Consider the following 12,958-nt stretch of genomic DNA (forward strand, 5'->3'; position numbering starts at 1 on the left):
TCAGATTACTGAGATGCCATATTATTAAGATGTGCAGATGCTGATAACTGGCCAGAGACCAAGACAAACAAAGGCAACAAAAATCCAGGGTCAATGGAGGAGGCTGTTATACACTTTGACTATTCCTTATTTTGATATGCAAAATCTCCCTTTGCAATATTTGCACATGGAAATGCCATTTGCATAAGACACCAATTCGTAGATTTTGCATGAGGAGAGCCCTGTATTTGCAATGTAGATAAAATTCCCCTCTTTATTTTACAATATATAGAGGGGTCCAAATCAGAAAGTGGTCTCAGACTTTTGGACCCCTCTGTTTATATTCACATAGAACAGTTTCTACAATTTGAAAGAAATTTTGCATATAATTTTAATCAGATTAGAGTCAAGGTGTTATTGTCTACTTCTGTCATCTGTGTCTTTCCTCTGAGGCTGTGGAATTCAACAGTTTACTGCTCTTTTCTCAGCTCTAGTTTTCTCTCCGTGTGTGCATCTGTCTTTTTGTGTTTGTGCTCTTTGTACTTACTGTTCCATTTTTCTCTTGTTTCACTTTACAGTGAAAAAAAAAAAAAGTCAGCGCAGCGTCCACCCGCTGGCACTGCATTGCAAAACATAAATGATCTTGATGGTGGGAGTCATCCACTCCAGCAGCGTGGCTCTGAGGGGGAGAGATGCCGCCTCTTCAAACACAGGATCTGGTTTCAAACAATCCCTTCAGCAAACAGACACCACGTTGAAGAGTCCTTGAGCAAGACAAAGGCCCTGTAATGACTCCAGGGTGCTGAAACTGATACCTTACATTATCCTAAATGAAGACCCAGTTTCAATTCCTCACGGAACCAAAAAGCACACATTTACCTTTTTCACCTTTTTTGACCCCCTTTTCTTTTCGACCCCACTGTGTGTCTCTGAAAAAAAATTAAGTGCATGACCGAAAATGTGTAGCATTATACTGCCATCTAGTGAGAGCTACAGTAAAGTCCCTATAGACTGATTCCAGAAATCCCCCTTGTAATGTCCTCCCTCTGTGTGAGCAGATAAGGAATTACAGGTGAATAAACACCTGCCCACTAGAAAGTGGAGCACATCACGCCGGTCCTTAAATCACTGCACTGGCTTCCTGTTTGCCAAAGGATAGATTTTAAAATCCTACTACTTGTCTATGCAGCACTAAATGGTCTCGGGCCCAAATAAATCTCCGCTCTACTTGCACGATATGAAACATCCAGACCCCTCAGGTCATCTGGGACAGATTTACTCAGTGTTCCCAGAATCAGAACCAAGCAAGGTGAAGCAGCTTTTAGCTTCTTTGCTCCCCACCTGTGGAATAAGCTTCCTGAACACCCGAGATCAGCTCATTTAAATCAGGGCTTAAAATGTTACTGTTTGCTTCAGCACTTCTTTTAAAATGGTGTCCTAAGTCTCCGACATGATTGTATGCAATTTTGATATGACTTATTCAAACAGTTTTATTCATTCAAATTGGTTTTTTATTGTTTTTAAATGCAATTTTAATGCCATCTTAATATTCTATTTTTTAATGTATTTCCATGCCTCTGTAAAGCACTTTGTCAGGTCAATCTTTAATTATTCCCTTTCCTGCCCTGTATTTGTTGCTGTTATTTGTTATTTAATGTGTTCATTTCGTTTGTGTATGTGTGTGTGTGTGTGTGTGTGTGTGTTTGGACTATAAAGACTTCCAGCACTCCATTTTCTTTATCAACTGGAGGAGATATCAGCAGTTTGTGTGCCTAACATTTTGAAGGTCATGCCGCAGTATCTTTCTCTCTCACACATACACACAAACTGAAAACCGAATGTTCAGCCAAGCAGAAAAGATTATAAAAGTAAACAAAATATGAGCAGTGGTTAACTGCGTTTCTGTGAAGCAGTGAGCTAATGACTTTGCAGCTTCCTCTAACCAGCCGTCTTTATTTTGATCTTTTCTCACTCATCTCCTGACTAATTTCATGATGTGGTCTTCGAAAACCTGGCAGAAGGTTGGTGCAGTATGTAAAAACTGAAATTACACCATAGTGTTTGTCCCAATCTTCTTCAACTGTAATATGATTTGAGGCTGCTGAACCCTTTTTCTGTAGTTATTCATAAGGTTGGCTGTAGAGTTGTGCTTGAATGAGGATAAGTAGGTCGACAAAAACACAGACTAAATCAGAAAGGTGCAATGTTAGTTAATGCTAATGAAATCAATGTGGGCAATTTTGTGTTGGCAGAACTTGTTGCATGTTGCTTTAATGTCTTGCATGTCACAGTCTGATGACCAGGCCTCTTTTACAGTTGAATCATCTTCTCTCTCTGTATTTGGACCAATATAACCCGGCTTTATAGCTGTGTTTGCTGTGGTCACTAAGGCCCTTAAAGACTTTTCTTACTGTAAATGAAGTGTGAAAAACTTTCTGCCAAAGTTAGAACAGTTTTGTTTATTTGACATGACAAATTTCTTGTGTTTTTATTTATATGCTTTTGTCATTGACTTGAATTGGGTGGGATTTACTTTTAAAAAAAAGGGGATATCACTGTGTTTCTATGCACCCATCACAATTTAGCAACAGTTGTGGGGTGAGTTAAACTGTGATTGTTTCCCATTTAGTTAAGACTGTTTTATGCTGTAGAGAAGTTGTCCCCTTAAAATGTTTACATATTTGTTCACCTATATTAATGGGCTTATTTCTTTAAAATTGCCATTTTTATTATGAGTATTTGATGAAATTACTTTTATTACTTTTGTTTATATCTACTTTTTTTTTGTCTTTTATTCTTGTATAGCTGCGGAAAAGAAGTTAGTTTAGTTGTACCAATAGAATTTGGATACAACACACTCAGTGTACTTTAAAGACAAGTATATATTCTTAAACTTTTAAAATAGAAGAAAATCATCCTCTGTTTTCCCACCAACTAGATAAGTGCCTCTGATTGGTCCAACCTGACCCTTCATCTGGAGGGGTCCCTGACCAGTGCTTTGGGTCACTATCTTGACAACTGGAGGCGTAACGTGACAGCTGCAGCCAACGCTCTAGACAAGACACTGGCTGAGGAGAACTTCAGGGACGTCATCTGGTATCTGGCGGTGATGATCGGCTTATTTGCCTTCATTATTGTGGCCATCCTGGTGAGCACCGTCAAATCCAAGAGGAGGGAGCACTCGAATGACCCCTACCACCAATACATCGAGGAGGACTGGACTGCTCGGTTACAGCAGGGCGGGGTTATAACTAACTTCGGAGTTTAATAATGCACACAGATACGTAACTCACAGCAAATCATCATCATCATCAGTTACAGAAGCAGCAGGGCAACATACTGCATGTCTTTTCTATTGCAACAGAATAATAAAGTCCACTTGATTATCTAATTTGTGGTTTAGCTTCATCCTTAATCCATTACTCTCGATAATAAATTAGGAAGATGCCCCCAACCTTTTATTTTTATTTATATTTATACTGTTCCCTCACAATTATGTCAGATGTTCCAAGTGTGTTCATTTGAATTGATTTTAACTTGCATGTTATTTGATATATTATTGATTATATAAGTAAAAGTTATTGCTAAAGATAAAGTTTTGGGTATAATTGATATAAAGACTCTTTTTTTCCTTCATTTTCAGTAAGAATCTTCACATTTACATTTATACTACTACTACTTTTTACTTCCAACCATTTATTTGTACTTCTCTCCTCACTAGTTTTCATGCATTCTCACTCACAACATTGGTGGTGTCGCAGTTTGGTTATCCTGTGCAGCTGACCTATTGTAGCCTGTAGTTTATTGGCTATAGGACATTTTGTCTGAAGATATTTTGACTCGTCACAGTACGTAAAGCACTGACTGAATTAATAGTGTCTGGATTCAGTTTTAAGCCTGGTGTTGTCACTTACCAGCTCGTATGCGGTTCTACCTGCAGAGGGCAGCAGAAACCCTATTTAAAGCAGCTAAAGAACTATTGTACTTGAGGCAAGAGTGGAGATCAAGAAGACTAAAGAGGGAGGTAAAAATAGGTGCAGCTGCTGCTGGTTTGTCAGTAGTTCAGAATGTATGTGGTTATTATATAAAAAAGTTTAAGAGGAAGATAGTGTCAGTTAAGTCAGTGTGTAAATGTATGTGAAGAGCTAAATGAGTAAAGCTGTTGAAAAATAAGGCAGATTAAATTCTGACAAAGGTTTTGCAAATCGCACCCAAATGAAAGCCAAACATTGTTATACATGGTCAGATAGCAAATTGCACATTCTAAATTCATAGGACCACATCCGCAGGAGAGCCACTATAGGCAGACTATTTAAGTTGCCCTGTGCACACCTGTCGGCAGATTGTCTCCTGAGCCGTTGCTTAAAAATCGCCACCATTTTCTTCTCATGCACCAAACCACACGTCCGCTGTACTTTTGGTCCTCACCTCAAAATAACTTGAACCCCCAAATCATTAGGGCTCAACTCTCTCATCCCACATCCCTGACTCCCTCAGAGAGACATCACATGGGAGAAAGTACATACTATTAAACAACCCCACTGTTGTCCTCTACTATCTCTCTTTCTCACTTGCCATGTTATTTTTAGCATTCAAACAACTGGTCTCCTAAAAATGGGCCTGTCCTGCACGGGCAGGGGGAGAGGAGCACTGCTATGTATGGTATCCACCCCCACCCCACCCCAGTACCTCACCGGACTGACAGTACTCCTCTTTCGCCTTTGTGTCTGCACAGAGAAAGTGTCACACTGCGAGAAGGAGTTGCTGGGTCCTGAAGATGCTTTAGAAACTGGATTTCGGTGGACAGCTTGGGATGCTTGAGAACTGCCACTCAAGGACCACTTTTTACAATCTTAAACTTTCTACAGCATTTCCTACTTTTCCCTCCTCTTTCACAGGATTTTAGGTGACCTTTCTGGTTATCTAGTTTTATTTTGTTAAACCAAACCATTCTCTGACTTTTGGGGGTGTGTGGTAGCTCTGGACCATGCTCTCCCTGTGGTTGTTCCTACTCCCTTGCCTGAGCCTCGTTCCTCTGGCGCCGGCTGAGAAGGGCCTGGAGTTCCCACAGTATGACGGGAAAGACCGTGTCCTAGACATCAATGACAAGAATTACAAGAAAGCCTTGAAGAAGTACAGCATGCTTTGCCTGTTCTACCATGAGCCCATACCAGACAGCAAGGAGCTACAGAAACAACACCAGATGACTGAGCTGGTGCTGGAGGTAAAGTATTAAGAAGAGGAAAACAAGGTAGGAAGTAGGTAGAGATAAGGTGCAGGTCAGATTAAAGGACCGGGAGACAGAGAGAGAGAGAGAGAGAGAGAGAGAAGAGCAGGGATACAAAAGAATTGGTTTGGTGGCAGAGGTTTCCTCAAGGTCAGTGTGTAAGTGTGTGCACTCTATGAATGCACTGTTGTCCAGTGAGATACAGTGCTGTCACTTAAGGTTATTTCAGCCTAATTCAATATGTACTACAGTCCCATAGAAATGTATGATGCTAGTTCTCCCTGTGGCTCTACTGTTTTGGCAGAAATAGGCCAAGAGCTCATTTGTTTTATGTTTTTGAGCTATATATGTGAAGGGCACAGCTGCCTCCTGCTCTACTGTGGCTTTTTGTGGAATTGTCAAACCCAAAATAAGAGAGCTTGAGGGTATTTTGCATTCAAGCTCAGCTAAGCAGCAGGATACATGCGTAATTGATAGATTAAATGAATCTCTTTGTATGAATCCCATACAGTAGGAAAAAGTGTGCCCTGTCTCGTGTTACACGTGGCTGAGGGTGAGTTGCTCTTTGATCTGTTGAAGTAATCTGAGCCCAGCCGTGCAGTTCTGATATTAGCTTTACTTATTTTACACTGCACAGGTGGGCCATGCTAGATTCAGACACCCCCATGGGCAGTAACCATGTAGAAAGAATAGTCTATTGCACATTAGTGACTGTTAGTGAGTAGTTACAGTTTACAACATATGTCCAAAATATCTACAACTTGCAGGGGTTTTTTGCAGCCTTACAACCTGTTCGAGGTCTGTTTACTTTCTCGTTGTTCATTGGTGGAAAACTAATGTGACCTGTGAACATTATACATAATTTATACATTGTTTACGTCCATGATTGCTTGTTAACAGTTTTTCTTCTTCAATGCCACAGCTACATTTGTTGGCACATTCCCGCATAGATCAGTGGAACAGCGTAAAACTGGTGGCACCGCGTGCATGTTCACATAAGCGTGTGATCACCTACAGTACATGATACAAACAAAACGTGAATGCGCATGTAAAACCCTCACCACATACCGCTACTAGTGGTCAGAAACCCCACCGGATACATTTAACTGTCTGGTACCGAGCTTTTCCTCATGCGCTGAAGACAGCACATTAATCACACCAACATAAACTTGTGTGAGAATCATTTGTGGCAGCACAGTCCAAATTTCAATCAGCTCACCTACTGTACTTCACAGAACAACTGCCAGAATAATTATGTGTTCTCTTTGGTTATATTTAGAACAAGGCAGTCTGGATGATTATGTAACTGTTTTTTTATGGCCCCTGGACAGCTTGGGCACCTCTGTCAGATTGCCAACTTTGGTAATAATTTTTACCACTGCAGTCAAGCTCCTCCTTTTTTTCACAAAAGCAGCTTCAGTTAACATTTTAACTGAACTGGGAGTTTAATATCTGATCAAATTTACTGAACCTCAAACCCAAAATGAATTATTTTCTTTCTGTCTTGTCTCTTTACATCTTTTGTGCTCTGTCCTGTTCTTACCATTTACTCCCAAATCATCTTTTTCTTTTGGCTGCAGCTTGCAGCTCAGGTTATGGAAGAGAAGGACATTGGGTTTGGAATGGTGGACTCCCACAAAGATGCAAAGGTGGCAAAGAAACTGGGTGAGTACTTGAATGCAGCATAACCTTAATTTAGCCTCATTTATTTGCGTGAGATTAGCAAGTCTCGAAAGAGGACTGCCATTAATAACAGTTATTTAGTCAAGGGCTGACTTTAAATGTAAATAATGATATGCAATTTCCATCAATCACAGGTTTGGAAGAGGAAGGCAGTGTATATGTTTTTAAGGAGGATCGGGTGATCGAGTTCGACGGCCTGCTCTCTGCTAACACCCTGGTGGAGTTTTTGTTGGACGTGAGTAGAGTGATTTAAGGGCAGATTCCCAGCTGCCAGCGCTGATCAACACCAGTCTAGCCAGAGTAACAAGCTTACCCTAGAACTTCTCTCTCCTCTTTCTGTCTGTCTCTAGCTATTAGAGGAGCCAGTAGAGGTGATAGGAAATGCTCTGGAGCTGAGGGCCTTTGATCGGATGGAGGAAGATATCCGCCTCATCGGTTACTTCAAGAGCGAAGACTCTGAGCGTGAGTGTGCGAGGCTGTCGGCTCAAACTGAAATGTTTGTAAAACGTGTATGTTTTTTTGCTGTCTGAACAGAGCACGCTACCTTGTTAGACCGGCCTGTGATGGGCTTTCTGTGGCTCATGCCCTTCATTATAACATGAGCGCATTTTAACCCCCTCATCTCCATGGATTTACGGATCCATTTTTACCGCTGCTGCTCACACAGCTGCCACTGCCTTGTCCCTTCTCACATGCGTTGGGAGAACTGAGTCTAGAGTAGTTTGCTTGTGGTGATGAGCCGCAGCTTACCCCATCTGACCAACTGTGGGAGCATTAAGTGGAGGTCAAAGTTCAGCTATTTCCGCTCCCTGATGTGCAAATGTCACGTATACAACAGCCAAAGAAAACACAAACAGATGTGTGATCAAGAAAATAGGAACACAACAAAACCCTGTTGCACATAAGATAACACAACTCCTTTCCCTTCCCTGTTCCCTTTTATTCTCAGACTATGAAGCATTTAAAGAAGCTGCAGAGCAGTTCCAGCCCTACATTAAATTCTTTGCCACTTTTGAGAAATCTGTGAGTAACAAACAAACACGCAAACAATTCAACAGACACATCATTACTATTGGGTGAGCTGTCATTTCTGCTTCAGGTGGCCAAGGAGCTGACGCTGAAGCTGAACGAGGTGGATTTCTATGAACCCTTCATGGAGGAGCCCGTCACCATCCCAGGCAAACCTCACTCTGAGGAGGAATTGGTGGAATTCATAACCGAACACAGACGGTAAACAAAGAGCAACGCTGACCTAATACTCAAATGTGTTTTTACCAATTTCGGTGTCACGTTTTAAAAAAAGGATTTATTGTAAAATCAAATACTGTCTTTTCTGTACCATCAGACCAACTCTGAGGAAACTGCGTGCAGAAGATATGTTTGAGACCTGGGTGAGTGATGACTTTAACTTAAGTTTTCCTTAACATGTGACAGCAACCTGACATTTATATTTCTTTTGTTATCCCAGGAGGATGATATCGAGGGCATCCACATTGTGGCCTTTGCAGAGGAGGAGGATCCTGGTAAGAGTTTGTTATGAAGACTATTCACATAAACACTAAAACATCTGGAGGCTAATGGCATATGTATAATAAAAGTGAAATAGATAATAAACAATAAAAAATGTAACAAATAAAGCATTTAAATAAGAAAATGCCACTAAAATGTTTTTTTTTTTTTTTTTTTAAACAAACGAGCTGTAACGTGTTAATTAGGAGGTTTGAATCAATCAGTGTTGTGTTTCTTCCAGATGGCTATGAGTTCTTGGAGATCTTGAAGGAGGTAGCCAGGGACAACACCCACACTCCTGACCTCAGCATCATCTGGATCGACCCCGATGATTTTCCCTTGGTGAGCCGTGACACCTCCAGGCTTTAGACAGGCGCAGAGGCAGGCAGCCAAGAAAGCAATGAAACATCAAACCAAAGCTCACAAGCTGCAGCTCTAATGTGATCTGTATTTTTCACCCTCAGCTGATCCCCTACTGGGAGAAGACCTTCAAGGTGGACCTGTACAGACCACAGATTGGAGTAGTCAATGTAACAGATGTAAGTCCATGACAACCTGTTGGACATGTTGTGCTGAGTTTGTGGTGACGCTGTGTGACCGCTGTGTGTTTGTGAGCAGGCCGACAGCGTGTGGATGGAGATGGAAGATGAGGAGGATCTTCCCAGCGCTCAGGAGCTGGAGGACTGGATTGAAGATGTGCTGTCCGGCAAAGTCAATACCGAGGATGATGATGATGATGACGACGACGATGACGACGACGATGATGATGAGGAGGATGATGACAATAATGAAGATGATGATGATGATGACAGTGAAGATGATGATGATGACAGCGACGACGACGATGATGATGATGATGATGATGATGATGATGAGTAATTCATGAGAATAATAAATTGTGACTCCTCAGTCTTTATTCATCAGGTCGAGTTGAACGTGAACTTCAAACAACTGTAGTAACTTTTCACTTAGAAATAATTCCAAATTTGTATTGAATATGTACCTGACAGTGTAAATAAGCCTAGAACGGGTTTGGGATTAAAAATAAAACAAATATATGAATATTTATATATATATTTAAATGTCTGGACCAGACATTCACCTCACATCATGAGACAGTCATTTATCCATCTATGAATGACTGTTCATAATAAACCCCTCAACAATTTCTTCTTTTTATCCAGAGCACTGTGAAAGCATCAGTCCTCAATAAGAGACATTATTTAATTTCTCCAGTGGGTTAAACTTTAATACCAAAAGCAACAAAAAATGGTGGAAAGTGTATATTTACTCAAATACTGTATTTTTACTGTACAAATTTGAGGTCCTTTATTTGAGTATTTTCATACCTGTACTACTACATTTCAGAAGGAAATACTGCACTTTGTACTGCTCTACATTTATTTCCTGGTTACTTTTCAGATTAAGAGTTTACATGAAACAAAATATATAGATACAAAATACAATATAATATTAATAACTGAATCAGTAGTTCCAGAATTTCTTGTGGCCCACAAACAAACAAACAAACAAACAAACAAACAAACAAACAAACAAACAAACAAACAAACAAACAAACAAACAAACAAACAAAACAATGCCTCAACATGTAGTTTACATTTGTACTTTTACTTATACATGTTTCATGAGTACAGTTTCTGAGTACTTCTTCCACCACTCAGTCGCACTTATAAAATGTTTTTACCTGTTCAATCAAATGAGTTGTGGCCCATTGCCCTCATTGTCAATAAACCAAACAGGGTGGTAAATGTGTGTTTCTCCATCCTCCTTTCAGGTAATACGACTTCAGATGTAATGTTTGGTGTAAAGTTACAGTTTCTGCCTAGGGGTGTTACAGCGTAGACATTGTAAAGCCACATGCTGACACTCTCCATTTTCAATAGCAAAGCTGTAATCTCCTCTTCTCATCTCTCACTACTTCTCCTTTCTTCATCAGGTTTATTTCTCACCTGAATTAACAGCAGCAGCTGCACAGGGAGATAATATTGTCATCACACTATTGGGTTGAAGCAAGAAAGCTCATTTGAATGCTAATTCCTCGTGTCTCTTCCTCTCTACATTCCAGCGCTCGCACTCTGCTTGGTTTCTTCTTCGTTCTCTGCGTGACTCATTGTTTGCTCTTCGTCTCTCTCTGCGCACAGTCAAAGAAAACACAATCTGCAATCACAAGGGAGGTTTCCTGATCCATTTGTGGGCGGCAAGTTTTACATCTGCTCTCACACAGACCTGCAACTAACTCTGAGTTGGGTTAACTGCTTTGAAAAGGTATCACAGTATTTCATACCGGGAAGTTAAAGGCAGCAGAATAATCCTCAACACAAAACTGCACTAGGCCCAATTTTCATTTATTACTCCAGCTTTGGAAAGAATTGAGTTTGCAAATGTGATCTTCTCTATATCTGTTAGAGACAAATTATGATCATAAGATTATCAATAACATATTTTATTTAATATGAAGTGCAAATGTGAAGTGAATTGTGTTCATTATGCCAAACACTGATGGCTGCATGACACAAAGTCTAGCGCAATAAATATCAATGCTCTTTTCACTGTTAATCTCATCACATTTGCACTCCGCTGCTTGTCCAACATGATTACTTCATTTGATTCATTCACAGACAAAATATTTTAGAAAACTCACATTCCTGTTGAATAAAAAATACAAAATGATTCTGAAAAAATCTATAATGAGAATGAAACATTTCCTGTTTCTATATGATCAGTATAATACCAAATCAACTATATGACTAACTGCAAAATGACACATGTAGCTACAATATAGCTATCCGAGTATTAGCTATCATCATCAAACTACTGCAAACTGTAGTTAGGCTAAGTGCTAGTTTTTCAAAGTGAAACTACCAGACTAGACTTCTAAAAACTGAACATTTGCTGTTCTAATAAAATATTGGGGTTGACATGCTTATCAATCAAATTGCATAAAAATACAAACAAATACATTGAAAAGGTCAATACAAATATTTATTTTATTTTTTATTTTTTACAAATGTGACTTTGACACAGCTGCTGTGATTTTACATTTTCTGTTGTATAAAAGAAGACAGGGACAACTTAAGACTCATGACTTGCCAGCTGCAGGACATATCTTTTCTTCATTATATTCCCTTTCTTTCTCTTTTCTCCTCTTTCTTTCTATCTCTCTCTCTCTCTCACACACACACACACTTGAAAACTTGACATGTACGCTGAGCAGATCCTAAATATGTATAACTGAGGCACATGTGTAGTCAATAAGTATTTACAACCATCAACACTCCTAAACAGTCCTAAACAAAACTACACCGTCAGTGACCACAGTAACACTTGTGTAAATATAAATTTACAACATGACATGCCTCGCACATACAGAAGATCTAAAAAATACAGATCAAATATTCATAGAAATGAACAGTTTGACAGATGCACAGGGCAGCTCCTGTTCCAGTAGTGGTAGATAGATGGCAGTACTGCGACACTTGAGTTTCCACAGACAGAATACTGACAGCAGAAATACTGACACTGGGTTGAGCTAATTTACACTAAATTATTAGTTTTCTAACACTTGTTTAAACACTTGCCAGCATGATTTAAGTGCCCCTTCATTTTAGATAGGGATTTTATTTCAGAGAGAAAGTTCAATCTGTCGAAACAGCTCCTGAAATGTGGATTTAACTATACATTTATATATTTAATGCATTGTCTTATGCAGCTGAGAACCTCATGGCTCAGTCTGTTTCACTCGGCTGATTGGATCTATGGTATGCAGAGAGGTGCCGTAATAACACGCCCTCTTCATGGTGAATTAAGACCCAAATCAGGGGCATATGTTCGGAAACTAAAGGCTACAGTTAAATTTCAGTCACATGAACCGCATAGCCATCCAAACATTAAGTCCCTCTACTGGACTACAAAAAGATCAGTGTACACTGCACGCACTTAACTGTACAGATGCAAACATAATGACTAGTCAGATGTGTTCATTCACAATCTATTGGCTAGACCGTCTGTATTCAGCTGTACTGTGTTTGGCATTTACTTCCAGATACTCCAGTGATTTGTCTGACATTTACGCACATGTCCTCAGCTATTTACAGTCCAGTTATCTCCACAAATACAGCACAGACAGACAAGTTAAAAAAATCATTCAAACCAAGCACAGTTTTGATATAAAAGTGTGGAGGGTTACAGTATATTCACATATAAATACTGTACATACATCTGTAATACAGGACAGTTAAATAATCATTGCTAAGACTGAAAAAGAGCAGTTTGGTTAAAAGGGTTCAGTTTATATCAAATGTCCTGGTCACTATAGTAACGCTAAGGAGAAAGAGGGAGACAAGCTGAGAAAGACAGACCCCGGTTGTATATTATACTTCAAAACACACACACACACACACACACACACACACACACACACACTTTTGCATCCTAAATCATGATCTCTCCCATGCAGGCACACACTGGCACATGCAGATAAAGGAAGAGGAACATCTGTGAGGGTCATCTGAGGTGCATAGAGGAATACCTGAACTGTGT

The 12,958-nt window shown here is 39.8% G+C and overlaps 2 protein-coding genes across 2 annotated transcripts; both read left to right on the forward strand.

Annotated features, from left to right (window-relative positions):
• Positions 1 to 1,691: 1,691 nt before the first annotated feature.
• Positions 1,692 to 3,370, forward strand: LOC130177485 (potassium voltage-gated channel subfamily E member 2-like). Its single transcript, XM_056389300.1, has 2 exons — positions 1,692 to 2,000; positions 2,918 to 3,370. Exons 1-2 carry the CDS (start codon positions 1,971 to 1,973, stop codon positions 3,245 to 3,247), a joined length of 360 nt encoding a protein of 119 aa, XP_056245275.1. The 5' UTR covers positions 1,692 to 1,970; the 3' UTR covers positions 3,248 to 3,370.
• A 1,319-nt stretch (positions 3,371 to 4,689) lies between these two features.
• On the forward strand, positions 4,690 to 9,466 carry casq2 (calsequestrin 2). The gene is made up of 11 exons (XM_056389299.1): positions 4,690 to 5,203; positions 6,787 to 6,871; positions 7,024 to 7,124; positions 7,240 to 7,351; positions 7,839 to 7,912; positions 7,989 to 8,119; positions 8,235 to 8,280; positions 8,358 to 8,412; positions 8,640 to 8,740; positions 8,863 to 8,937; positions 9,017 to 9,466. Exons 1-11 carry the CDS (start codon positions 4,967 to 4,969, stop codon positions 9,275 to 9,277), a joined length of 1,278 nt encoding a protein of 425 aa, XP_056245274.1. The 5' UTR covers positions 4,690 to 4,966; the 3' UTR covers positions 9,278 to 9,466.
• Positions 9,467 to 12,958: the final 3,492 nt, after the last annotated feature.

This window comes from Seriola aureovittata, chromosome 11 (assembly GCF_021018895.1).
Source record: "Seriola aureovittata isolate HTS-2021-v1 ecotype China chromosome 11, ASM2101889v1, whole genome shotgun sequence".
Classification (NCBI taxonomy): Eukaryota; Metazoa; Chordata; class Actinopteri; order Carangiformes; family Carangidae; genus Seriola; species Seriola aureovittata.

Bases quoted from the DNA above. Each gene is read 5' to 3' on its own strand.
- LOC130177485 (XM_056389300.1), top strand. From the start codon at position 1,971: ATGATGTGGTCTTCGAAAACCTGGCAGAAG. The intron at 2,001-2,917 runs GTTGGTGCAGTA...CCCACCAACTAG, and splicing joins CTTCGAAAACCTGGCAGAAG to ATAAGTGCCTCTGATTGGTC.
- casq2 (XM_056389299.1), top strand. From the start codon at position 4,967: ATGCTCTCCCTGTGGTTGTTCCTACTCCCTTGCCTGAGCCTCGTTCCT. The intron at 7,352-7,838 runs GTGAGTGTGCGA...TTTTATTCTCAG, and splicing joins CAAGAGCGAAGACTCTGAGC to ACTATGAAGCATTTAAAGAA. The intron at 8,281-8,357 runs GTGAGTGATGAC...TTGTTATCCCAG, and splicing joins AAGATATGTTTGAGACCTGG to GAGGATGATATCGAGGGCAT.